This window comes from Mesocricetus auratus, unplaced genomic scaffold (genome assembly GCF_017639785.1).
Source record: "Mesocricetus auratus isolate SY011 unplaced genomic scaffold, BCM_Maur_2.0 Super-Scaffold_4256, whole genome shotgun sequence".
Lineage (NCBI taxonomy): Eukaryota > Metazoa > Chordata > Mammalia > Rodentia > Cricetidae > Mesocricetus > Mesocricetus auratus.
The window spans coordinates 68,063,062-68,089,924 of record NW_024429182.1 but is presented as its reverse complement, the minus strand read 5'-3'; the positions used below and the strand labels follow the sequence as shown (position 1 = coordinate 68,089,924).

Sequence of the window (26,863 nt, the reverse complement as noted above, 5' to 3'; positions counted from 1 at the left end):
TATTTATGTTCTTTGTTGTTCTTTGTATAATAGCAAAATAATAAAAATAGTTCTTTACTTTCACGTGGTGGTGATGGTTATGAGTGGCCTTTATTCTAACTTTTTTTTTACTCATTTTGATACTTGAGCCTATAAATGTTGCAATATAAGCAGGGAATTTAGAGTAGAAAATAAAAAGGGGGCATGTAAATAATTTTAGAGATGGGATGCCATTTTGCTAAATGCCCAAAATAGTTTTAAAAAGTATTTTTAAATTCGGTTGAAGACTGAAACTTCCAATGTCCAAGGGAAAAATGATGCCTCTGAGTGAGATGACTGTTTCAGTGCTAACTTCTGCTTGAGTTTTGTTATATGGTATTCCTTTTTCTCTTTTTCTTACTTCCATTCTTTTTAAAAACTGTTTTGTACTTAAAACTTTAATTTTTAAATTGAAAATAGTTTTTTCATACAACATATTCTGATTATGGTTCCAAATACCCTAATTCCTTCCAGATCCTCCCACCTTCCCAATCATCCAAGTCCACATCCTTTCTTGCTCTCCTTCATTAGAAAACAAACAAGCATGTAAAGAAAACAATAGTAAGAACAAATAAAATCAAATAGGACAAAACAAACAAATGAACAGAAAAAGAGTCAAGGACAATGCACAAGAAACACATACATAAAGACATACACATTGGCACAAAGAAATCCCTAAAAAACAGAAAATTGGGAACTGTTATGTATAAGACCTGTAGGGTAGGAAAAGAAAAAAGAAAAAAATCCCGGATAAGGCATTTTGAGATAAAAACAAACAAACAAACAACCCCCCCAAAATACCATTGGGTTTGTTTTGTGTTGGTTGGTTACTACTGGGCATGGGGCCTGACCTTAAGAGAGGCTTGTATACAAGTGAGACTGCATTAGAGAAAACTGATTTTTCATTTGCAAGTGGCTATCAACTGGAGACAGCTTCTGGGTTAGGGATTATTTCCACTTCCACTGTCAGTGCTGAGCCCCCAAACCTGCGCAGCCCTGTACATGCCGCCAGTCTCTGTGAGGTCATACACAGCCGATTCTGCTGTGTTTAGAAGATCTTGTTTCCTTGGTGTCCAGCATCTCCTCTGGCTCTTACAACATTTCTGCCCCCTCTTCTGCAGGTTTCCCTGAGCCACACGTGGAGTGAGGGAATTTATAGAGACATCCCATTTAGGACCGAGTGTTCCAAGGTCTCTCACTCTCTGTAGGTTTCTTTTTTAAACTTTATGTGTGTAGATATGTACCTGATTGTCTATATGTACACCATGTCTATGAAGTGCCCATAGAGGTCAGAATAAAGTAGTGGATTTCCTAAAGCTGGAGTTACAGTGGTGAGCTACCTGGCATGGGTACTAGGAACCAAACTTAGTTCAGCTGGAAGCACAGCAAGCACTCTTAACTACCAAGCCATGTTTCAGGCTTCAAAAAACATTTTTTATCAGTAATATAAGAATTCTAGGGGCTAGAGAGATGGCTCAGCAGTTAAGATCACTGACTGCTCTTCCAGAGGTCCTGAGTTCAATTCCCAGCAACCACAAGGTGGCTCACAACCATCTGTAATGATATCTGGTGCCCTCTTCTGGCCTGCAAGGACACATGCAGGCAGAAAACTGTATATATAATATAAATAAATATAAAAAAAATCTACATGAATATATCATAATTTACTTGACCCAAACTTTACTACTGAAAACACATTATTTCTAAATTCCATTTATTAAATATTAAAAGTAGTACCATGAAAGTTCTTATCAGTAAGTATATTCTAACAGAAAATAAAACACTTTAGGGTTAGTAAGCCTGAATTCTGAGAGTCAGGTTGGCAAATCTGTTACCAAGTTGCCAAATTCAAGCGCATACTGGTTTCTTTTCTCTGTGCTGAGACCAAATTCCTGATACTGAGTAGGGAAGAAAGGTTTGTTCTGCCTTCATGTTCCGCCTTCATCCCAGGGTACAGCCCACTGGGATGAGATGGCAGCAGGAGCATGTGTCACACTGAAGCAGGCCACACAGTGTCAGCAGTCAGGAAGCAGAGGGAGATGAAAGCTGTGCCCAGCTTGCTTCCTCCTTTTCATCAGTCTGGGACCCCAGTCACCCACACGTAGGGTTGGTCTTCCCACCTCAACCCAGTCTAGTAACTCCCTCGCAGAGACACCCAGAGGTCTGGCTCCTGGATGATTCAGGACCCTGTCAAGTTGATAACAAGTACTAACCATCACAGGCTTTTAAGAATTATGGGGAGGGCCAGTGTTCTGGGCTGCACAGGCCCTAAGAGACCAGACTAAACAAGAAGGGGGTGAATATATTAGTTAGGATTCTCTAGAGAAATAGAACTTACGGAATGAATGTGATCCAGCTAGTGTAACAATGGAAGTCTTCCAACAGAATCCAGTAGTTGTTCAGACCATGAAGCTGAATGTCTTAGCTGGTCTTCAGTATATACCAGAATCCTAAAGAAGTAGGCTCTAAAGTTAGTGAAGGAATGGACTTGCCAGCAAGAAGAAAGGGAGCATGTCCTTATGCAGGCTGCCACCAGGTGGTGAGGCCCAGATTAGAAAGTGGGTCTTCCCACTTCAAATCATTTAAGAAAAAATCCCTCACAGGTGTATTCAGCTGCTTGGGTTTTAATTAATTTCAGATGTAGTCAAGTTGACAACCAAGAATAGTCATCATAAGACCACCCCTTCTCAACTTGACACACAACCATATATCCTTATGCCATCCTTAATTCCCAAATGAAAACAATAACCAGGTCATAATTACACCCAACTTGATAGAACTACCCCATGTGCAATTACAAATTTATTCTATATTTAACCAGGTCATAATTACATGTAACATGATACAACTACAAACACATTAGACATTTTAGAATAAGTGGCAATATCCCTTGAGGGACATTCTTTTAGTATCTCAAACAAATATTATAACCACTAATATTCTCTTGATATTACATTGCGTGATAAACTGAGGAATGAAAACACACACACTTATACAGACACATTCTTAATATTACAGAAGCACTCATGTCGATTATAATCCTCACTTCTGTGACTGGTCATGTGACCTTAGCTGGTATTTATAACTCCCTTCCTCTACTCCCCATTCTGTATTTCCTCCACTCTCAGCAAGCACCTCCGCAAGTCCTGGCTCTCTTCTCCAGCAGTGACTCATACTTTCTGAGGGGTCTGTGCCCTTTGTCATCATGCCTGGATTAGGCTGCTGCAGTTTCACACTGATGTACTCACAGGACACGGTAGCACAAGAGATGCTCCAAGGCTCACCTGCATCCCAGGCACAATCTTCCTTACTTCCGCTGTGGAGAAGCAATCCAATTTTCCCATGGTAACCTGGATCAACCACCCCTCCCAACGCTGTTATTCCTTTCTTAGTCTGTTGGCTTAAGGGCATCAGAAGCCCAAAGTGTTGTTGTTGTTGGTGGTGGTGGTGGTGGTGGGAGTTGAATGTAATGTTTGTTGTGTCTCCTGACAGGAGTGCTCCCCCTTCTGGAGCCAAAACTTCTAGGCAAGAAGAACTTAAGGTCATGGGAACAGGAAGCAAAAAATGTTCCTAGTGGGTCCCTAGGGGTGACAGTAAATGGAACTATTCCTTTTCCACCCTTTGATTCCTGGGCCCATGGATTCTGCCTAGGAGAGAACCCATTCCACATACTGGATGCTGATTCAAAGCATATACCCCTTCTGAAGAACCCTATTCCAGTCCTCCAGGCTGCTACAGTGCTAATTGGCACTGTAGCAGTGTCTTTGAAAGCCCATTCCATCTTTCAATCAGGACAGCTGCTTCAGGACAGTGGGGAATATGGTAAGACCAATGGATTCCAGATTGTGGGCCCACTAACACACTTCTCTGACTGTGAAGTTTCTTGATCAGAAGCAATATTGTGTGAAATACCATGACGGTGGATAAAGCATTCTGTTAGTCCATGGATAGTGGTTTTGGCAGAAGCAGCATGGGGAGGAAAGGCAAATCCATAACCAAAATAAGTATCTACTCCAGTAAGGACAAAACATGGTCCTTTCCATGGAGGAAGTAATCCAACGTAGTCAGCCTGCCACCAAATAGCCCAGGGAATGTTGGTCTCTGCTCTTGGCCGATCTGGCACTCAGCAGCAGCTGTTGCCAGGTCAGCCTTGGTGAGTGGAAGTCCATGTGGTCGAAACCCATGCATACCTTCCATTGCTGACACCATGGTCTTCTCTGTTCATGTACCCACTGGTCAATAACAAGGATGGATGGGGAGACAGGCTGACAGTCCACAGAACAGGTCATCCTATTTGATAACTGAACTCTTCCTCAGCTGAAGTCATGAGACACAGGTATCTTTGCATACTTTGTTCATTTGGAGAGATCTATCCACAACTACTTCCCCAAATACCTTTCTCGCCAATTTTCCAATCAGGCTCTTTCCAAGTCTGTGACCATCCAGCCAACTCATTGGCTGCAGCCATGATGGACAATCACACATCTGGCCATTTATCCTTCCAAACAAAATGTATGACCATGTGTACTGCTCAAAGTTCTGCCCACTGTGAAGATTTTCCTTGGCTGGTGTCTTTCAGGGCTATCCCCAAAAGGAGTTGAAATGCTGCAGCTGTCCACTTCTGAGTGGTACCTGCATGACATGCAGAATTAGTAAACCAGGTCCTGGCCTTCTCTTCCTCAGTCAGCTGATTATAGGGCACACCCAGGATGCTTAGGTACAGTATATGACAATGTAATGGTATTAGAAATCACAGGGGCCAGGCGTTGGTGGTGCACGCCTTTAATCCCAGCACTCGGGAGGCAGAGGCAGGCGGATCTCTGAGTTCGAGGCCAGCCTGGTCAACAGAGTGAGTTCCAGGACAGCCTCCAAAACAATACAGAGAAACCCTGTCTCGAAAAAACCAAAAAAAAAAAAAAAAAAAAAACCAAAAAAAAAAAAAAAAAAAGAAAGAAATTACAGGAACTTGGGCAACTTCTTAATGAAACTTGTTTGTGCCTTCAGGACCTGCTAGGGCCTGATCATGTATATACCACTTCTGTGGTGCTCAAGGTACTCAAGGAAATAATCTGTTGTGTGCATCATGTTTCATGGCTTGGTGGGTCAGATAACACCCAGCTCATGATGGGCAGCTAAGGTTGCACAGTAACTTGGTGACCCATTGTCAAAAGTTTCCATAAGGTCCAATAGTAGGGCAAAAGCTGTCTTTCAAAGGGAGTATAGTTGTCTGCATCTGATAGTAGAGCCTTGCTCCAAAACTCCAGTTTTCTTCTGAGTCACCTATGAAGAGCCTGGCAAAGACTCCAAACAGCATCCCTATCTGCCACTGACACCTCAAGTACCATGAAGCCTTCTGGATCATATGGTCCAGGTGGTAGAGCAGCCTGTGCCTTTTCCTGTTCCAAGGTCCCACTCAAAGCTGGCAGCTTTCTGAGTCACTTGGTATATGGGCCTCAGTAGCACACCCAAGTGAGGATGTGCTGTCTCTAGAATCCAAGTAGATGCACTAAATGTTGTGCTTCTTTCTTGGTGGTGGCGCCAATGCTGGAGACATAGCTCTGGCACCTGCAGTAACTTGAGCAGTTCCCTCTCCATGTAGGGACCTCTGCTCAGCGAAAGCCAAATCTTTGATAGGGGACAGAAAAGAATTTCAGGACAAGCTGGTATGAAGCTGAGTTGTGTTTATTTAAAAAAAAAATTTAATAGAGAGGTGCTGGGAGAAAAGTAAATCACACCCAAAAAAACATGGGGGTGGGATTAAGGGAGAAACACCCTTCGTTTCTTTATAAAAGTCATAGGTAGGATGTTGCTGATTTCCAAAAGTATATCTTGAAAAGGTTGTTAAATATAAATGCAGTCACAATAAGACTCCTAAAGTATTATGGACAGGATTACAACTGTCACACACTAGACCACAGGGGTGCAGGAATTTGGGGGTATCTTCACTGTGAACACAAGCTAATTGTTTTGTTAGTGGGATTCACAGAAAATATCCACAACATTAAAGACACATTCAAGGCCATGTAGACTCAGGCCTTAAAGCCTGGTTTAACATTCTTTTGGGTTTTTTTTTTTTTTTTGATAAAGGGTCTCATTATATATGTAGGCTTGGCTAGCCTAGAACTTGCTAGGTAGACCAGGTTTGACCTCCATCTCAGAGATCAGCCTGTCTTGGCCTCTGAGTGCTAGTATTAAAGGTGTGCACCATCAGGCCTAGTTTTTCAACCTTCTTTTTTGGAAATATTTCTATATGAAAGAAATATTGCCTGCATGGAGGCAACCTTTAGAGCAAATATTAGTAGTAACTGTTCTGGAATTCCTGGTTTTTAGGTGATAAGAGGCTACAGCCACACTTGAGAGTGAAGGCTCCCTTCTTGCTACGTAGTCTCTGTGTATCCTATCTCATCCTCAGTCACAAGAGGAGTGAGGTAGCTCCAGACATAGTGGGACCAGCTGAGTTCTGTATTTCAGGTCTATTCTAGTAAGAACAGGATTTGATAAACATGCATAAACTCAGGCCTCCACATGTACATCTTCTGCACTCACCCATAGGCACTGAAACCCACCACACACACACACACACACACACACACACACACACACACACAAGAGGAGAGAGAGAGATAAAGAGAGATCGAGAGAAAGGTAGAAAATCCAGTTTATCTCACAGAGTATTTCTTTGAACATCTCCTGTTCTACAAACTGGGCTCTGTAAGAAAAGATTTGGGTTCACAGGCCAGGGTATCAATTCAGGAAGGAAAGTCATGGCTGGAAAACACCAAGGTAAATGATATTCAGACTTCAAAGAGGCACAAGTAAGACACAGAGAAGAAGGGTCCTTAACACGAGCAGAGGACAGCTGGGGACAAGGAAAGCATCGTTGGTGTGAAGACATTTAAATGTCCCCCAAGGTCATCAGAGACAGGGAGACTATAGGCAGGTAAGAGTGCTGGTGGTCAAGTCCAGGAAGGTCTCAGAGAAGACCTGCTGGCTCCACTAAGTGTTAGTAGATTCTTATTACCGTCAGAGAAAGAATTCAGAGATGAGGAAAGAGAGGACGGTTTTATTACAGAGCAAAAGTACACACAGCAGGGAGTGAGGGCTTCTCAAGCCTTATGCATGGGACTTCTTATTTTAAACTAGGGCCACTTGACAAGGAGCATTTCATTTCTTTGTCATATCAGGGTGCAAAGACTAAGCATGATGCCCACAATTGAAGTTTTTTGTTTTGTTTTTTGTTTTTTGCTTTTTTTAACACAAGCCCAACTTGATGTTTATGTATCCCACATCAAGCTGTTACCTGAATCTGGAGGTTCTGCTACCAGCCACGTCTATCAAAAAAATCAAGAGACAGAAAAAAGAAATGGGTTTTGTTTAGTTTTCAACAGAACTGGGGAAGTGTGGGGTGGGGAGATGTTCCTGTCTCCCCACTTTTCCTATAGCAATGTTACAGTCTACAAAAAAGAAGAAACAAAAGCCAGGAAACAAGTATATATACACATGTGTAGACTTAGCTGTGAAATAACTTAACAGAACTGTGAGCCATCTTTTCCAACAGATGGCTGTTCTAGTAGGCTTCAGGCTACTCTAACCCCCAAAACAGGACTGCCTGGAGAGGCTGGAATTCTTTAGGGTCCATGTTACACTGTGACAGACACCATATGGCTAATGAGATGTGTTTCCATCTTTTACACTTCTTGCTTTTCTCTTGAGTTCTTCCCATTGGCCCCTTCCTGCTCCCTGGTCACAGGATCAGAGATGAGAACACAGGGATGGGCAGTGGAGATGAGGCTGGAAAGGAGTGTCAGGCTGAGATGAAGATAGCTTCACAGTCTTCAGTTAGAGGTGTGGTCCTGCCTTGCAGACCTGGGCAGCCTCAGTTAATGATTTATGGGCCTGAAGGCACTACTAAGTCATGAATGGTATTCTTAAGTCACAGAGGAACAACTACCAAAAGCTGCAAAACCATGGACTGGAGCCGTAAATGATTGGATTTCTCCTCACTGATCAGGAAGTGACATCTTACACCTGCACATGGTATGACTATCCTACCAACCATGGACCAAAGATCAGCAGAAGTGTGGTGTGTCCTATATGCTTTGCCACCTTTTCCGTATAATCAAAACCAACAGGCATTTTAAAGAACAGTTTGCCAAAACAATGAATAAGCATGAAATAACCCCTTTCTTTAAAGAAAAGGAAGAAAAATGAAAAAAAATAAAGAAAAGTAAAAAGAGGGAAACAACATAAGCAAATTAGCTAAAAAGAGTTCTAGTCACTTCTAGGTGATCTTAAGAGTAAATGCATTTAGGCACAGCCGTATTAGCAACACGGACGTAACAGTTAAGTTCTGAAAATTAAGTCTGCTGAAGATTGTAAAACCCTAGATTCATGTATCATAATCCTTGTTTTAGATTTTCCCAATGTCACACATCATACATGCTAGAAAAGGCCTCTGGGAGAAGAACCTGTCAGTTCCAGAACAGAATTTCCTTCCATTTTACCTGTAGCAGCAAATCTGAAATAGTGGGATTGAACACAAGCAATCTACAGCTGCACTGTAGTGGACAACAGGTCTACCCTCACTCCGTAAACTACCTCAGACAGCCCGAGTACTACACATATTCATCTCAGATGAACAACAACTAGTGTAAACTGGTACACTACATGAAAGAGTCCAGATATCCAACTTTCCAAAATAGTTAGGAAAAAAATCATAGCAATTCTTTTCATACTCCTGAAACTATATTTCAAACTATATCTGTATAAATAAAAAATTCACTTCAAACATATGTAATATACAATACAAACTAATGAACTGCATTAGAAGTCCTTATACATCCCAAACTCTTGAGCAATACAAGTATACATTTCTGTAAGAGTGAAAAATATAGCAAGCAAAATAACTTATGACTGTTTCAGGGTAGCTGTTGGTGCAGACCTGAATCTACAGTAACAAGTACAATGAAAATGAGCACTGAGGTCACCATGTAAGACAAAGATCCTTCAAAGGACATTAAAGACTTGATGTTCATAACCTTTTTGTATTTTGGCTCTGTAATAAATATGTAATAAATATCTGCAATAATTGTGTATGTCGATAGCTTATCTTTCTCCATTGGAAAGTCTTTCTCTGGAGTCATAGTGTCTTAGAGGTATCCCTGGAGGTGGGGAGTTAGGATTTTGCAGCAAGTCTACTAACAAAGCCATTTTAGCATCTAAGTGCTCCTGGAGTTGATAGATCCTCTCATCAATGTGGTCCATAAGCTTCTTTTCCATCAGTTCCATGTTTTTAGAAAGAATCTTTTCCAAGTAGGAGCAAATAGGTTGCTCTTCCATCCTAAAAATAAAAATTTTAAGTATATCAATTTTCTTGTTTATGATGACAAAAACAACAAACTGAGTCAGCCAAAGAGCAGCCAAGATACACCCACTGGCATTGGTCTCTACAATTCTACCCTCCCCATGGCACATTTTCCGCTCTACAACAGTGGCCACAGTCCTGGATGCACTCCACAACTCTCCTACTAATGCTCTGTCTAGTTAGGCAACTGAGAACAATATAAACAAAGACAATTAGGAACAATCTGAGACTGTGCTCTGTTGCTTGAGTATTTTTCTAGCATCAAGAAACCTTGGGTTTAGCCAGGTGGTGGTGGCACAGGTCTTTAATCCCAGCACTGGGGAGGTAGAGGCATGCGGATTTATGTGAGTTTGAGGCCAGCCTGGTCTACAGAGCAAGTGCCAGGACAGCCTCCAAAGCTATATAAAGAAACCCTGTCTCAAAAAACCAAAAAAAAAAAAAAAAAAGCCTTGGGTTAAATCCCTAGCACTGCATAAAACCAGATGAGGTAAGGGAGATAATTCAGTCACTAAAAAAACTGCCTTACAAGCATGAAGCTAGATTCTCAGAATGAAAATTAAAATTAAAATACTGAAAGCTGGGGCTGGGGAGATAGCTCAGTCTGGAAAGACTGCCATCAAGTATGAAGACCTGAGTTCACATCCCCAGCATACTTCATAAGAAACCTGGTGCTTGTACCTATAATCCTCCCATTGGGGAAGGAGAAAGATGATGCCTGATTGCCCAGCTAACCTTGCCAAATCAGGGAGCCCCAGACAGAGTAAGAAACCCTACCTCAAAAACAAAGTTAGGATATGACCCAAAACTGACCTCTCCCCCCTCCATACTTATACACATTTGGATGTATACGCTCACACAAGAACACATACTACATAAGCTCACAAACACATAGCAGGCATGGTAGTGTGAACTTAAAATCTCAGCACTGGGCATGCAATGACAAAAAATAAAAGGATCTTGGTAGCTCACTACCCAGCCAGCCTAGTTTGCAATAAGAGATCAGATGCTATCTCAAAAGACAATGTGGGTGGCTTCTGAGAACATGCAAGCACACTACAAGGTATGACGCACACCTGTAATTTCAGCACTTGGAAAATGGAGCCAAGAGGCTCAAAAGCTCATGGTCAATTGCAGAGCCAATCAAAGATTTACCTGGGTCTGATGGCTGGAATGAGAATGACCCCCACAGGCTCATATATTTGAATGTTTGGCCCCCAGATGATGGAACTTTCGGAGAAGGATTAGAAGGTGTGGCCTTATTGGAAGAGGTGTGCCACTGGGGGAGTGTGGGCTTTGAGGTTTCAAAAGTCCACGCCATTCCCAGTTAGTTTGCTCTCTGCCTATTGTTTGGATCAGATGTAAACTCTCAGCTACTGCTTCACTGATATGCCTGCCTGCCTGCTACGATATTCCCCACTGGGACAGTCATGGTCTCTAACCCTTGGAACCATGAGTTCCCAAATTAAATGCTTTCTTTTATAAGTTGACTTGGCCCTGGTGTTTTGACATGGCAAAAAAAGTAACTAAGGCACAGGGCTACATGAGACTCTGTCTCAAAAAACTAACAAGCCTTCAGGAAAGGACTGTTACATTCAGTGAATACCAGAAGAGGGAACCTCACAGTGGGGCCTACAAACAAAGTATTCTCTCCTTCAGGGACTCAATGAGGTCCAAAGTATTTCTGTACCAATAGAATGATGGTACCTGACTCTTTCATCCTTAAGCTCATGTGAAAACAATGGCATTTTCCAAATGTACATGAGCTGTTCTAATAACTCAGAGAATTGGTGGTAGTGAATTCTTCTCTTCCTAGAATGTTCTAAGGCAGTAGATTTAATGTATCAATATGTGCATTTCACACATTAACTCCTTTTGCTTTCAGTGTTCTTACTAGTTACATGCTATAAGGTAACACATAGAAGATTGTAGCCAAAAGCTAATATAGATCTTCACATATTAAAACATAATTTTCACTGAAGTTTTAAAAAAATTGCTTATTTTTCATACTTATGTTAACATATGATGGTTTTATTATTTCCTAACTATGAAATAACATCAAAACCAGCACAGTAAAATTTATGCAAAATATATGTAGAGCCCTGTGCCATTTTATCATGTGCACAATATTCAACCCAATACTACCAGTCAAGACAGAGAACGTTAAACTACTAAGACATCCATCCTGTCATCCCTTTATTACATTCCCTTTCCTAACTCCTACTAGTGTGATCTCTACGATCTGTTCTGTGGGCCCATGAGTCTGTTGCTCCTCACCATAATTCACCTATAATTGCAGTGTGGATATACCAGGTCTTAAATAACCTGTTACAAAATATTTTGGTGTTTACATTTTAGAACTATTACAAATAAAGCCTCACCTGGGCAGCAGTGTTGCACATCTTTAATCTCAGCACTCAGGAGGCAGAGGCAGGCTGATCTCTGTAAGTTCGAGGTCAGCCAGGTTTACAGAGCGAGTTCCAAGACAACAGCTAGGGCTGTTACAGAGAAACCCTGTCATGAAAAACCAAAGCATCTATGAACAATTATGTACCGGTATTTATAGGGCCATACAATTTCATTTTTCTAGGATAAAAGCCTAGGAATATGACAAAAGTCAGGTCATATGGTAATGTGCATCCAGTAGTTAAACTGGCAAAATATATTTGGGTGACGGCACCATTTTATGATCCCAGCAGTAACCCAAGATATCTAGTTCTGCATGTGTTTGTGAGCATTTTTAAGTTTTAGTCATTCCAAGAGACAGTTATTCTGTGGCTTTACTATGCATTCCCCTGGCAACATTGAGGCTGTGCCAGCCACCCTGCTTTGCTCATCTGCTTCCTATGTAGTCTCCCTAGTGTAAGATTTTCGTCTTCTGTGTTTCAAATGCTGAATTTTGTGATTTCTTTGTATGTTAGAGCAAGTCATTTGTTGAATTTTCTTCCAGTTTATATTTAAATCATCTTAACGGGGTCTTCCAAAGTTTGACATTTTGCAGGGGTCTACACATCATTTTTTGTTAGTTGGCTTCCTATCACTGTGACCATATCTGAGAATAAACTTCAGGTTTACTTGGCTCCTGGTTTCAGTTTTCAGTCTACAGCTTGCTTTCTCCATTGCTGTGGACCCAAGATGGAGTGGAATGTATGGGAGATAATTGTATGCCAGAGTAAAGCGGATCACATCATGGCAGCCAGACAACAGACAAGACAAACCAGGGAGATGCTTGGGATGAGACATTCTCAAAATCTGTCATGCCCCAGTGACCTATTTCCTCCAACTAAGACTCACTCTAACATCTCCAAACAATACTAATAAAATACAACTCCGCATGTGGAGTGCCTTCATGATCCAATCATCACTCAATGACCAGATCCAGGAAGTGGAAATCAAGCCTTCGATATGGGGGATGGAGGGATACACCGCATCCAAACCTTAACACCCTCCCATTACAAATTCAGTATTATTAGTGGCTATAGGGTCTTTCCATTATTAACTTTGTGTTGTGTTCTGTAGCTTACGGTCTTTGAAAAGCTAATCCATTTCCTCTAAGTTATTAAATTTGTGAGCATGGGGTTACTTCCACTTCCCCTTACTACCAAGGCTCTGTAGTGATATTCTCTATTGCATCTTACACTGGCACTTTGTATCTTTTTCTCCCTTACTTTCTAGTCTTGTTAGAAGCCCACCAACTTTCATGAAATTTTCAAAGAATCGCCTTTTTATTTCATTATTTTCTTATTGTTTTCCTGTTCTTATGAACCTCCTCCTTTGACTTTCTGAATGCTGGAACTACAGGTTTATGCCACCATATTGTTAAATTTTCCAATTTTCTGTTATTTTATGTATATGAGTGTTTTCCTTGTATGTATACATATGTGCCATGTGCATGCCTAGTGCCACAGAGGTTAGGGGAGGGCACTGGAACTACTGGGGCTAGAGTTACAGGTGGTTGTAAGGCATGTGCGTGCTGGGAATTAAACCAACAAATGTTCTTAACTGCTGAGCCATCTCTCCAGCTCTTATTTCACTTTTTAGGTAGTGGTTTTGAGTCACTCTCCTCACAGCCACCTTCACTTAGACAGCATATGAAGCTACGGACCCTTGGCATACTTCTTTAGATACAGCCCACAAACTTGCATCTCTGCATTTTTACTCTGCTTTATATATTTTAAAAAATATTTCTGTTGAGACTTCTTTGTGTGTGATGTATATGTTGTGGATGCATATGTATACGTATACATGAGCTTATAGAGCAGAAGGCTGACATCTGGTGTCTTCGTCTGTCATTCTATTTGTTGAGACAGAGTCTCTTACAGAACCCAGAGCTCACTAATTTAGACTAGCTGGCTAGCAAGACCCAGGAGTCCTCTTATCTGAGCCTCCCAGCACCCAGACTATAGGATTTCAGGTATACACCACCACACTCGGGTTTTTTTGTTTTGTTTTGGTTTTCAATACAGGGTTTCTCTGTATAACAGTCTTGGCTGTCCTGGAACTCTCTTTGTAGACCATGCTGGCCTCGAACTCACTGAGATCCACCTGCCTCTGCCTCCCAAGTTCTGGGATTAAAGGCTTGTTTTAGTTTATTAAACATGGGTACTGACATTTGAAACTCAGGTCCTCATGCTTGCACAGCAAGCACTTTACCTACTGAACCACTTCTCAAACTCCTAGACTTCTTCAGTCAGACACACTATGATGTTTAATCATCAAGTTTTTGGAAATTTTCCTCCTGTCTTTCCATTACTGTTAAATGATTTCTTATCTTTCTTTATGGTCAGAGAAAATACTTTCTATGATTTCAGTCCTCTAAAATTTGGTGAGGCTTCTTTATGACTTGAGATATAATCTATTTGGGTGACGATTCCACAGACATGAAAACAAACTGTATTCTGATATTGTCAGTAGAACTTAGTTTAAATGCTGATGCAATCATGTTGGTGGTTGGTGATGTTTTCTTTCAAATTATTTCAAGTACCACCTTCAGATGTAAACTTTAAACTAAGAAGACTGACCAAGAGAAGAAAATGGTTAATCTGAACTATGACTAGACTTCTGTATTTCAGACTAGAACACTATTTTGACAAACTATATCTGTGAAAAGAATTAGGAATATACTACTGGGCAACATCCTAATCAAACAGATGCTGCACAGATAACAGATTGAGACCAGAGGAGCTTCTATATTATAAATAATTCCCATCCCTCTATAGTTTTCGACTTTAAATGTAGCCTGGAACAAACACAAGCTACAAAGGGAAACTGTTACAATGACATGCATAACACACCTAATCAAAAATTGTAAATTTTCACAATTTCTCCAAATTCATGCACATAGATTTCTATTGCAACCCTTAGTTAATGGCTGTACTCTTCTACAAATGCCTGAAACTGTGCAACACCAAATCTAGACATTCCTTCTAATGTAATCCACTCTATTCTATTCCTAGTTAAGTGTGTCAGTGATGAATTATAAATACTGGAAAGAGCTTGCCAGGCAGTGCACCGAGGTAAATCAGTTTCCCTTCATTGAACTCTTCCTACCTATCAAATCTCAACTATATTTGCTTTAAAATAAAATACTTACGAAACACCGACAATGCTCTCTCTGGGCTTGGAGATGTTTTCTTGCCACCTGGCATTATGTCCCACTCGGAGATGGTTGACCTGACTACATAAATTCTGGAGAAAAGGCAGCAACTCAGAGTTGGGTGCATTTGAGTTGCCACTTGCTTTCTTTGGTAAGAAAGAAGACACTGCATTTTTAAGATCATTTTCAAGAAGGGAATGCTTTTGTGGCACAAGGTGACACTCATCGTGGTTTGTGGTATTTCCTTCTCCAGGTGGTTGTGTGCTTTTATCAATAAGAGCCTTTAAATTTTCAGTGATGGCTGAAGGTGTCAATCCAGTTCTAAAAGGAAAAGGTGTGGAGGACGCTTTGTCTATAACTCCTGAAGAAGGTGAAGACTGCAGTGCAACCAGATGCTTGTGTCCTGTGGTTCCCAACACTGACTGAAGCTGCTCTCCAATGGGAAGACAATTCTAAGCAAGGAAAAGAAGCAAATATTAAAGAGTGAAGGCTGAGCTCTTGAGTGGTTGATGGAGGCCAGGAACTATGCGCTCTTTCTTGATCCCCAATGCATCCCCATGAAGAAAGCTATTGCTGCTCAATGTTAAGGAGAGGAAAACAAGGTGAAAAGTTTCTGCCCATGGAAACCAGACAGTTTGTGGCAGGGGTGGGACATAGACTTCTTTTGATCATTTCACTGTAGCTTTTCCTAAAGAACACATCAAAATATACACTACCATGATAGTAAAATACACTAACATACTGTATTATTTTCACTACTAAAGGCTTCCTTATGGCAGTAACATATAAGATTAGTCACAATAGTTGATAATTTTCTTTTAGATTTGTTTTTTATTTTCATGTATATGTGTGTATGCCTGAGTGTATGTCTATGCACCAGCTACATGGAGGTACCCACAGGGGTAAGAAGAGGGTGTTGGCTTCTGGAACTGGAGTTACAAGCAGTTGTGAGTCACCTGATGTTGATGCTGGAGACAGGACCCAGGGCATCTACAAGAGCAGCAAGTACTCTTGACTATTGAACAATCTCTCTAGCCCCCATCAATTATCTTCTCAAAATTCAACCTAAAACGCCTGCCCAATTTTCAATATATAATAAGCTATTCATTTTACCCGGTCATATCTTTTGCAAGGAGTTTTCATGGTAGACAGTTATACTATAGAAGTAGATGTTCTATAGATACATTTGTGACATGTTTTATGCCTAAAATAACCTACCCTTAGCTGTGATTGCTTTAATAATTCTAAGATAATAGTTATATTCTAGGGTCACACCTGAGCTCATAAGAAGATCCTCGCTTATCTTAAAGAGACGGTTGACCACTTCCCTATTATGCCTTTCAGTTTTTCCAATAAAGATAAGTAAAATCATCTCTAGTCTAACAAATACTGTTAGGGCAAATGATTAGTTTGCTCCAAAATCTATATGCCAATCATGGTTTTTTGGTTAAATACTCTAATTATTACTAGGTCAAGCCAGAACTGCAAGGCATTTATCTAATAAACTTTTACCAGAAATCTCCTTTGTGTTAGTTTCATTTCAAGCATAGGAAATATATCAATGAACAAACCAAATTAAAATCCCTGACCTCACATGGAGCCTAAATGATATATATGTAGGGGGTGTCCTAAGGGAGGGAATGAGGGAATGCACTATAGGATGGAGATGATGATAAATACTTTAAGAGAAAAAAATCAGGGAGGAAAGGAGGATAATGACCAAGGAAGTAGAGGTACATGTGTGTGTGTGTGTGTGTGTGTGTGTGTGTGTGTGTGTGTGTGTGTGTGTGTGTGGTGGGGGTATCTATAATAGACAGTCTCCATCTAACTTCTTTCACTGAACTTCATTTTTAAAAAGGCTCTTTGTAGAGAAATGTTACCCTACTGTCAATTTATTCTGCTCTACTGAATGTCAGTTTTGAATAAACCTTAATATATTTCTGGAACAAGAAAAATCATATAATTTTCACAATTATCAAATTTGACATCTTTCCTTTAGCTTAAAGGAGTTTTATTCAGTCATAATGGAAATGCCATTTCTCTGTTCTAGCTCCAAAATGTATATTAGGGAATTGAAAAATATATACTAACAGTAATGGCATTTATACTATAGTCCATGTCAAAATTATGGGTTGCCATTAGTTTAATTAAAAAAAAGAAAGAATTAGTAGGTAACAAGCAAGGGCCTGGAGTCAATCTTCTGAAGACATTACAAAAAATTTTGCATTCCATCAAACATACTTTAAGAAAAATCAGACCAGCCAGACACAGTAGTGCACACCTTTAATCCCAGCAGTTGGGAGGCAGAGGCAGAAGGACCTCTGTGAGTTTGAGGTCAGTGTGGTCTACAGAGCAAGTTCCAGAACAGCCTGGACTACACAGAGAGACTCTGCCTAAAACAAATTAAAAAGAAAAAGAAAAATCAAACTGCCATAACTCCTAGAAAGGGACAAACCTCACAAGTTGAGAAATATTTCCATTATCCTCAATATTCCTTTATATATATATATATATATATATACCCACCTTCCAATTTCCTCTTTATATTTAAATTTCTTAGAAAAAACTGTTAGCATTCAATACCTCCCAAATCCAGCTACTACTAATCCTCCATAATGTGTTTTATATCCTATTGTTATTTAAACTCAACCATGAAGCACTCGAAGCATGATAAGCTACATACACATAGTACAGTAAACAAAACAGACAACTCTCTGATTGTACTTTTTTTTTTTTTTCCCGAGACAGGGTTTCTTCTCTGTGGCTTTGGAGGCTGTCCTGGAACTAGCTCTTGTAGACCAGGCTGGCCTCGAACTCACAGAGATCCACCTGCCTCTGCCTCCCAAGTGCTGGGATTAAAGGCGTGCGCCACCAACGCCCGGCTCTGATTGTACTTTTAAACCAGACACTCAGCATTCTCAACTTTCGTAAGAAAAATAGTAACTAAAAATATATATAACAAAGTGGTCAGAAGGATGCAAATGAAACCTTGATAATGATTAGGAGGGATGTGCTACTATGAATTGTGTGACAGAGAATATCTAATTAAGAATATAATGATTAAGATAAAATTAGAGTAAGAAATAAATACTATCACAGGAGGAGAATTCTAGCCAAAGAAACAACTGACTACATAGGCCCTGAGGTAGCAACATGTTTGTATATGTAAGGAATAGGAACATCAGAATGTCTGGAAAAGGGATCCAAGCATCTGTAGCCAAGATGAGGAGGGAAGGAAGGCTAAGATAATATAAACATCTAGAGGCAAACTAAATGCAAAGACATGAAACAGGAAGTGTAGCTTTCCTTTGAGTTCGTTCTGCTTGGATGTTAAGGGTGGGTTGTGGGTGAGCAGGAACCTAAGGCACCCAAGTGAGATCATGCTGGACAGGAAACAAACCAGAGACTGTCACTTCTTTTAAAATGCTTTCGTGGTTTTGAAACCCTCAATTTTCCTGGCTCTATTTCCTCTGCCCATACCCCAGGACTGCCCTGACTCCAGCAATGAAATCATGCAATATTTACAAAATTTTGCAGTATTACCTTAAATTTCCACATCAATACTGTGATCTCTACAATGGTATCACTTAAATTTTGTAGAAGAGAATTTCATTACTTAAAAAACTATGGCTGACCCTGCTGAAGGAAACAGAACTACTGAGAGACAGAATAACAGCTTAGCTTCGGCTAACCTGACATTAAAACCTCTCTGTGATCACACCAGTGCCTCCTTCCTCTCCCCATATTTTTCTAGATGTAGCTTCTCTCCAAGAGTCTTTCTTTCTAGTTTCAGCCTCTCTGTTCACAGGGTCCCTACTGTGGGTACATTACCCAAACCTCCCTTGTAGTCAGCCACCTCCTCCTCTCTTGATCCTGTCTGCAAATGCTAAAATATCCTTCCAGACAATCCCTGTTCACAGCTAAATTTGATATTCCCCAAATTAGACTCCTTCTACCAAGTGTCCTCATCCCATTAGCTCCATTTATATTTCTGGTAATGCCATCCTCAAAGCCTCAATTTCTCATGTGACTTTATTTTCTCCTTTAATAGTGGTATTAACTGTCTAATCCCAATGACTCTGTGCTTCATGGTTTATCAATCTCCCAACCCAGTATCGTGTTACGACACTTAACCTAGACTCCATCTCCTCTTATCTGGATGAGGAAAATCATATATTTCTGGTTTCTCTGTTGTAGTCTTACTTTCCTTTCACTTACCTTCCACATTAACAGTAGAATAAAATCTCTTTAAAAATACCAGAAACGCCGGGCGGTGGTGGTGCACGCCTTTAATCCCAGCACTCGGGAGGCAGAGGCAGGCAGATCTCTGTGAGTTCGAGGTCGGGCTGGACCAACAGACTCCAAAGCAATACAGAGAAACCCTGTCTCATAAAAACAAAAAAAAAACAAAAAAAACAAAAACAAAAAAAAAAAAAACAAAACCAGAAACATTTACAAACTTAAATGAACTCTCTATGTGCTAGATCTCCATAGTCGAGAACAAATCTTTAAATCTCTCCTGTCTACTCACTGCCTTCTCGGCTGGATCCTACTCTTCTAACACTGATGAGCTTATCCGTTACTAGCACCTCTCTAAAACAGCCAAGCTCTAGATGGAGCTGACTAACCCCACCTTCCTCAGCCCAGATGAAATGCCACTTATATCAGTATACCTCTCTTTTTTGTTGTTGTTTGGGGTTTTCGAGAGAGGGTTTCTCTGTGGCTTTGGAGGCTGTTGTGGAACTAGTTCTTGTAGACCAGGCTGCCTCTGCCTCCCGAGTGCTGGGATTAAAGGTGTGCACCACCACCGCCCAGCTCAGTATACCTCTCTTAATTTCATCACACCCCAGGTACAATGCTTAAAGATTGGCTACACACTATCTGATCACCTTTATACTCTGAAAAGGGAGCAAGCCAGAGTCTTGTTCTCTGTCTAATGAACACATAAAATGAATTCAGGGAAAACTGAAGCTATGCAATTAGAACATTTGTAGAATGGTAAGTCTACAAAATGTGACTTTTTTAAAACTTAAAAATAATAGAAACCAAGAGAAAAAAATCAATATACTATATTATCATATTAAAGGTCAGTATTAAAAATGTGGTGTTTTTTGGAGAGGAGCACAGTGCATGCGTGTGTGTGTGTGTGTGTGTGTGTGTGTGTGTGTATGTATTTGGGAGTAGGGGAGATCTGAAGTCAGAGGATTACCTCAAGTTCTCACCTTCCAACTCTCTGGAACAATGTCTAAACCCATTGGTATATACTAGACTAACTGGCCTGAGAACATCAAGGGATTCTCAGGCCTTCACCTCCCATCTTTCTGTAGGAATACAAGAATTACAGACATGTTTACTAATGCTTCCTGTTTTTACATGGACTCTAGGAATCCAAACTCAGGTTCTCAGGCTTGCACAGCAAGCCTTTTACCGACTGAACCATCTCCCCAAACCAGCATTTTAAAATTTAACAAAATACATCTCTACTTGCCTGCTGCTGAAACCTAATCATATTCATTAGCTGCTGAGCGCCAGGAGATAACTTTGACCCCATGGACTCCATTATGGTTTGGATACTGTCGAGGTCTATCCTTGATCCTAGAGCAGAAGAGCTTGGTGAAGGATTTGCTGACCTTGGTCTCACGTGCACCACAACTTTACTGATGAGCACACACTGCTTTTCACCGAAGGACAGCAACTATCATGAAACAAAAACATTCCAGGGAATGACAGTGGTATTAAAAACAACCATAAGGTAACTTCTTAACATGACCAAAGCAAGATAGGGCATTAAGACTCTAAAATCAACTTCAAGTGCATTTAAAGTTTTCTTTACAGTAGTCAAAATTAGAAAATAAATTCCAATGTATCATAAGGCAAACATCAACTATTTAAATAAAGAAATCCTTCCCAAGCCATAAACTATACATAAAGAACATGAAATCTTTGTTTACTTGGTCTAAGGAATTAAAAATAAGCCACAGCTGGCTGTGGGTCTAGCTCAGTGGTAGAGCACTTGACTAGCGTGCTCAAGGCCCCAGGTCTGAATCCTCTGTATCACGGAGGAAAAGAAACCTAGGAGCCCTCCATCCTAGGACCCCCAGTTGGCATTAATATTATTTAATATAAAATTGTTCAGATGCCCATACAGCATTTATCTAAACCCTAAGCATTATCTAGTCTTCTGTAGTTTAGAAATGAAGGGATGTGATGCCAGAACTGCTTAATAGGTAAGAGCTTAATAGGTAAGGCAGTTTACATAAAAATTCGAGTTCGGGGTGAGTTTCTAACAGGGTGAAGGACTTTCAGTGGTGTAAGTCAAGCTTTGGAACCCAGCTCTCCTGGCTTTTATCACCACAGATTTTCCGTTTTGTTTATGGTGTCTTCCCATTCACTTTGGGGTACTGAGAGAACAGTCACCAGGGTCTCATTCATGCTGGGTCAGTGCTCGCCACTAAGTTGTATTGCCATAACTCTGACAGTTCAGGCTGTGCATGTTCCTGAACCAACAGACATTTCATGTGTGGCATAAAGGGAAGGGCTTTAAATCAGACACACCTGAGTTTAAATTTTGAATTCTGCTATTTCATTATCTGTGCTATCATGGGCAAATGCTAAGACTGGTGAGACAACTTTTCATAGAGGTTTGTGTGCCAAAATAGCCACTATGTATCACTAAGTGCTCAGAATTCTGGATTAGGAACATTTACACAAGCTTTCACACATGACAGAGGGATTCCCTAACTGAAAACTCTGTTCAGACTAACACATGCTCCACAGAACAGCCACAAAATTATTCACTTTGAGAGATACACAGACTCCTGTCACAAAGACACGGGTCAATAAAAACAAAACAAAACCAAAATCAAACAAACAAAAAACACAGGCTCTATAAATTCTGTGCGTGGTACCAAATATATGTCAGTCCTCAACAGTTAAGTAAATGCTCATTAAATTTATATTCCACCTCATTATTACCTCCCTTCTTTTATCTATGTATTTTTATATTTTAGTTTCTTCAGACAGAATCTCAGTGGATAGTACTGGAAAGTCTGGAACTCACTGCAGACCATCCAGTACTAGCTGAGTGTGTGTCACCATACTGGGCCCTAGTGTCTGCTTTATGTTGTATAATCCCAAGAGCCTTTCTCATCATTGACTACAGCATATTTTTTTCTGTTTGTTTTTTCAGACAGGGTCTCTCTATGCAGCCATACCTGTCCTAGATCTTGCTGTGTAGATCAGGCTGGCCTTAAACTTATAGAGATCCAACTGCCTCTGCCTCTGTCTCCCAAATGCTGGGATTAAAGATCTGTACCACTGGTGACCAGAGACTACTATATAAAATTTATATAAACAGTAAACCTGATTATCATCTGTCTTGTCTCACTAAAATATAAACAACATGGAGGCTGGCACTTCAATTTTCAATTGATATTCCTAAATGTCTAGTTCAGTATCTTTTATCAACAAGTATAAACATCCACTAGATAATTAAATCACTTGATTTAAATGCCTGCACAAGCTATTAGTTTATTTCACTTAAACTGACACAGGAATAACCAGTTCTGAGCTCTTCAATGAAAATCATCTTTTGTTTTTTCTTATCTTAAAACTTAGTCTTGCAGGGCAGTGGTGGCGCACACCTTTAATCCCAGTACTCAGGAGGCAGAGGCAGTCGGATCTCTGTGAGTTTGAGGCCGGGCTGGACCGACAGCCTCCAAAACAATACAGAGAAACCCTGTCTTGTAAAACCAAAAAAACAAAAACAAAAACAAAACAAACAAAACTAAGTCTTACTGTCTTTTGTGATAGTAAGCATATAAATTCACAGATAAAAAGAATCCAAGAATTTGGTTTCTAGGGCCCATTAATTTTCCTCATGAAATAGGTAGGTCCAGATAATTAACAAAGTTAGCAATGGCCAAAGCACTCGATGTCAACAGAGCTGAATTAGTATTTATTTCTTGAGTTTTCCAACTCAGTATCTATCCCTAAACTCTGACAATATCATTAATGATTATCTCAAGAATATTTTTCTGGCTAAAGACTACAGTCCAAATTCCTTAAAATTTCTGGCTCTTGTTTGAACTTTTCCTTCATTCTTTTCATACAGGGCCAGTTTTGTTCCTGCCTTTTGTGGTATTACAGTTTTATACAAAGATTTTTAAAATGTTCTTAGCTGAGCTTCACAAAACTTCAAAATATAGTACTATATTAACAAAACATTTTCTGTAACTAATAAATTACTCCATTTAAATAATAACCCTTTACAAGCTAACTAAGCATTTCTGAACTAAACTTAGGGACCAAATTGGACTAATCATACTGCCAAACCAAGAGAAAATATGTATAGAGCAGAAACAATTTGATTAATTTTAAATCTTAAAACTTAGTGGTAGGGGGAGGGCACGGGAGGAGGGGAGGAGAAGGGAGAGGGACCTGGAACTGACTTGTCAACCAACCATGTTTCTAATCTAAATTTAAACTTAAAAATAAAAAAATTTAATAATAAAAAAACAAAACAAAACAAAAAAAAACTTAGTGGTGACTTACCTTTATTTTACAAGCATGTGCAGGAGATTCCAATTTTAGGAATTTTTTGTACAACAGAATCTTTTCATGTTCACTAAAATAAAAGAATTCATTTTTAACAGCCAATGACTGTAAGCATTAATACTTAAGAACAAATGTTTCCTGGGGTTCCCTTTTCCTGGCCAAGGCACAGGGAGTAAGAGGTTCCTGACTGTGCAGTACTGCTTGGGGGCATTGTATCTCCCAGCTATGTAAGAAAACTAAAAAAGTGGCACAAGACATATTTAAAAGTCTGTAAACACGACTATTATTTCCAACATGCATAGGATATAAAGAGTTTGGATTATAGTAAGGATAGATTTGGGCAGAACCTTGTAAAGAGTCTATGAAAAAAATCACAAACTGTCCATCTTAAAATAGGTTAATGAGCACACACTGATGTGACAGCCATATATCATTTATAAAGAGTTTCATCACTGATATATCCATGGAGCATATATCATTGATATGTCATTTATAAGGAGCTTCCTAGAAGGGAATATATTCACAGGTTCAGAATGCCTAATTGTTGTAAAACAGATCCCACTGAGTTAAATGAGAGACACGAGAATATTTTTTTGTTTATTTGTTTTTTCAGACAGGGTTTCTTCTGTGTAACAGCCCTGGCTCTCCTGGAACTTGCTTTGTAGACCAGGCTGGCCTCAAACTCTTAAAGACATGTACCACCACACCAAGCTGAGAAACAAGAATACTTACCAGGACTTTAGTCTAATAAAACTCTTCCAGTGACCTACCAATTCACTTCCAGTTAGTTAGCCCTAAATTTCCATATTTATAAGACCACTCATCTGCCCTGTCTTTTGAATTTTGAAGGCCTGGTGGTCTAACCTATACCTATTGGTATGTCTTTTAACTTCTCTCCCCTAAAAAGACAAATTCAGATGAATGATTTCACACGGACAAGTCACAAACCTGTCATCCAGGACAGTGCAGACATTCTTGCCCCGACTGGTTCCACAGTACTCCTCTCCCAAGTACACTTCCATGTTTCTTGCTGAACTCAGAATGCCAACTGAAAGGATCTCTTCGCCCCCATTAGGCCCACACTTCAGGTAAAGGAAGCAGGGGTTTTCATCGCGGGGACTCAGGTTGTTCTTCAGGCTCACTAGATCCGAGCTGAGAAGGAAATTGATAAAACATCATACAGAGAACTTTTCTGAATAGAGCCATAGCCCATCTCTTCAAACTCACTTCCACTTGTCCTGAGGGCGGAGAACCTTCCCCAACACCCACAGACGCGCCAAGCTGAATTCATAAGGCACGGAGGCTTTCCCAGACCGTGGCCATTCTACTCAAATCTCTAATTCATTCGCAGTCAATTAGAAGCGTTTACAGTGCGTAAAGAAAAAACAACGATGCGTCTTTTTTTAAATTGCCGTGGTTCTTTACAGTTGGACTTGTTCTGCTCCTGTACCCCTGGATAGAAGGTAGGCTGGTTTCGGTGGTGGGGGCGAGGATTCTAACAGAGCCTGTGGGGGTGTCCCTGCTGACCCTAGGATCCTGAACCCGAGTTTCCAGGCCTCTCCGGCCCAGCGCTCAGCACTTGCCCGCAGCCTCGCCCACCTCCCGGCACCGCTCCCTCAGCCCATCCCGGCTGGCCCCGCGGCCTCGCTCGCCTCCCGTGCTCCTCCCGGCTCCTCAGCAGCGTGGCTGTCACCCGGTCCCGGCCCGGCGCACCCCGGAGCTAGCGGCGCCAGCAGCTGCTCGAAGTTCAAGTCTTGGGCACCTGGCCCAATTCGGGTAAGGAGGCTTTGGGTCAACGACTCGCACGCCGCGTCCCAGGACGAGGTGAGCGTCGGGCTGTAGTCCAGTCCAGGATCTTCAATCGCGGTCTCCATTCTGCCTCCTCCGGCCCAAGCAGCGCCGGAACCTCTTTCGCGGAGCTTGCGTTTCCTTCAGTGCCTAGCGGAGGTGAAGGTTCAGTACAACTTCCGGTTTTTTTTTTCTTTCTTCAAATCCCGGGAAACCAATCATACGTGCGCGTGCGCATATCGTATGATTTCTGTAAATTTGTTCAAAATCTTCGCGGGAGGAGATTGAGGACGTCTTGTGACTTCTCTCCCGTCGCTGGGGCCGTGCGCATGCGCGATACTCTGCACGCGAAAACGAAGAGGTTTATTTGAACGTTGGCTATGGTGACCCAGCCAGCGGACCAGCGTTGGTTTGCGGGCGGACGGAGCGGTTGGAGACCCTGAGGGCAGTCCCAGAGCAGATAGGTGCAAGTCTCCTTGGTTTAAGCCACTTTAAGACCAGTTCCCAATCTGAGGACCTCGGGAGAGGATGCCGGGGCCCTTCCTACGGCAGCCTGTGGAGAATATGCCGTGCGACCCGCACTGGGGGCAATGCGACCAAGGTTGCTTGTGCTATTCCACTCCGCACGTCAGCCCAGTGGGCTGTGGAGTGGAGCGTGGAGCTCGGTGTTAAAGCACCTCAGAATTCTGTTGAGTGGCGGAAGGCATTAAACACCTGAACCAATGGTGGTACTACGATCAGGCTCCTGGGCCTCAGGAGTCAGCTAGGATCCTGTTTGCCCGTCCTAAGTGGCAGAATTCTGAAGGTTAAGAAACGTCCAGGGGACTCAAAGCCTAGGCTGTACCTTCACTCTTGGCCCCTGACAAGAAATGGCAATGGGCCTCGTTCTCTGCGGAAGTAGATTCTACCGCCAAGTTTTCTGTGGTGACAAGTGGGACTTGAAACTTGATAGATACCCACAGGAAAGAAAACTAGGTATTGTCTGCCCCCAGTTACCTTCCTGAAGTGGTTTGTGTAGATAATTCTAACATCTTTTGAGGTGAGGGAGGAAATTCATTTATAGCAATGTGGAATACCCGAATTTCAAAGTTGCGTTTGAGGCCATATAATCCCCGGACAATAGTTTTGCTCACTCATAACCTAGTTTTGTCTCAGAACTTAAGATTTCATCACTCAGGGAAAAAAGTTTTGCTTTAATTTTCACTTTAGTCTGTATGTGTACCCCTGCCCAAAAGTATTTTTGTTTTCTGGCAAGAAAAAGATGGTTGAATGTCATTTTCTATAGCTACTCACCAGAGTGTTTGTGTAAATTGCGTCCATCAAGTTTGAAAGAGAAACCAAAGACTCAATATAAACAAAATCCAGAAACAATAGCCTTTAAGGCCCGGTTTCTGAATATTTTTTAACTCTAAGTTGGCATCATTCCTGCTCTGTATGTTACAGGGTTGAAAGTCTTTATTCCAGCCGCCTGGTACCTAGGTGTGGCCCCGAGTGTCCAGAACACAGGTTTTTAAGGGCAGAGACCTGAAAGGTGCGGCATCTCA

General features: G+C 41.0%; 1 protein-coding gene across 2 annotated transcripts; it reads right to left on the bottom strand.

The window, feature by feature from the left end:
- Positions 1 to 7,061: 7,061 nt before the first annotated feature.
- On the bottom strand, positions 7,062 to 25,654 carry CUNH10orf88 (chromosome unknown C10orf88 homolog). Of its 2 annotated transcripts, XM_005064297.4 has the most exons (6): positions 25,245 to 25,647; positions 24,480 to 24,683; positions 23,529 to 23,601; positions 20,464 to 20,670; positions 14,973 to 15,427; positions 7,062 to 9,358 (listed from the first exon to the last, which is right to left on the bottom strand). In XM_005064297.4, the coding sequence occupies exons 1-6, from the start codon at positions 25,403 to 25,405 to the stop codon at positions 9,124 to 9,126; spliced, it is 1,335 nt and encodes a 444-aa protein (XP_005064354.1). In that variant the 5' UTR covers positions 25,406 to 25,647; the 3' UTR covers positions 7,062 to 9,123. The 2 variants fall into 2 exon arrangements, with proteins under 2 accessions (XP_005064354.1, XP_012968074.1); XM_013112620.3 differs by lacking the exon at positions 20,464 to 20,670 and having other exon boundaries at positions 25,245 to 25,654.
- Between the last annotated feature and the right edge of the window lie 1,209 nt (positions 25,655 to 26,863).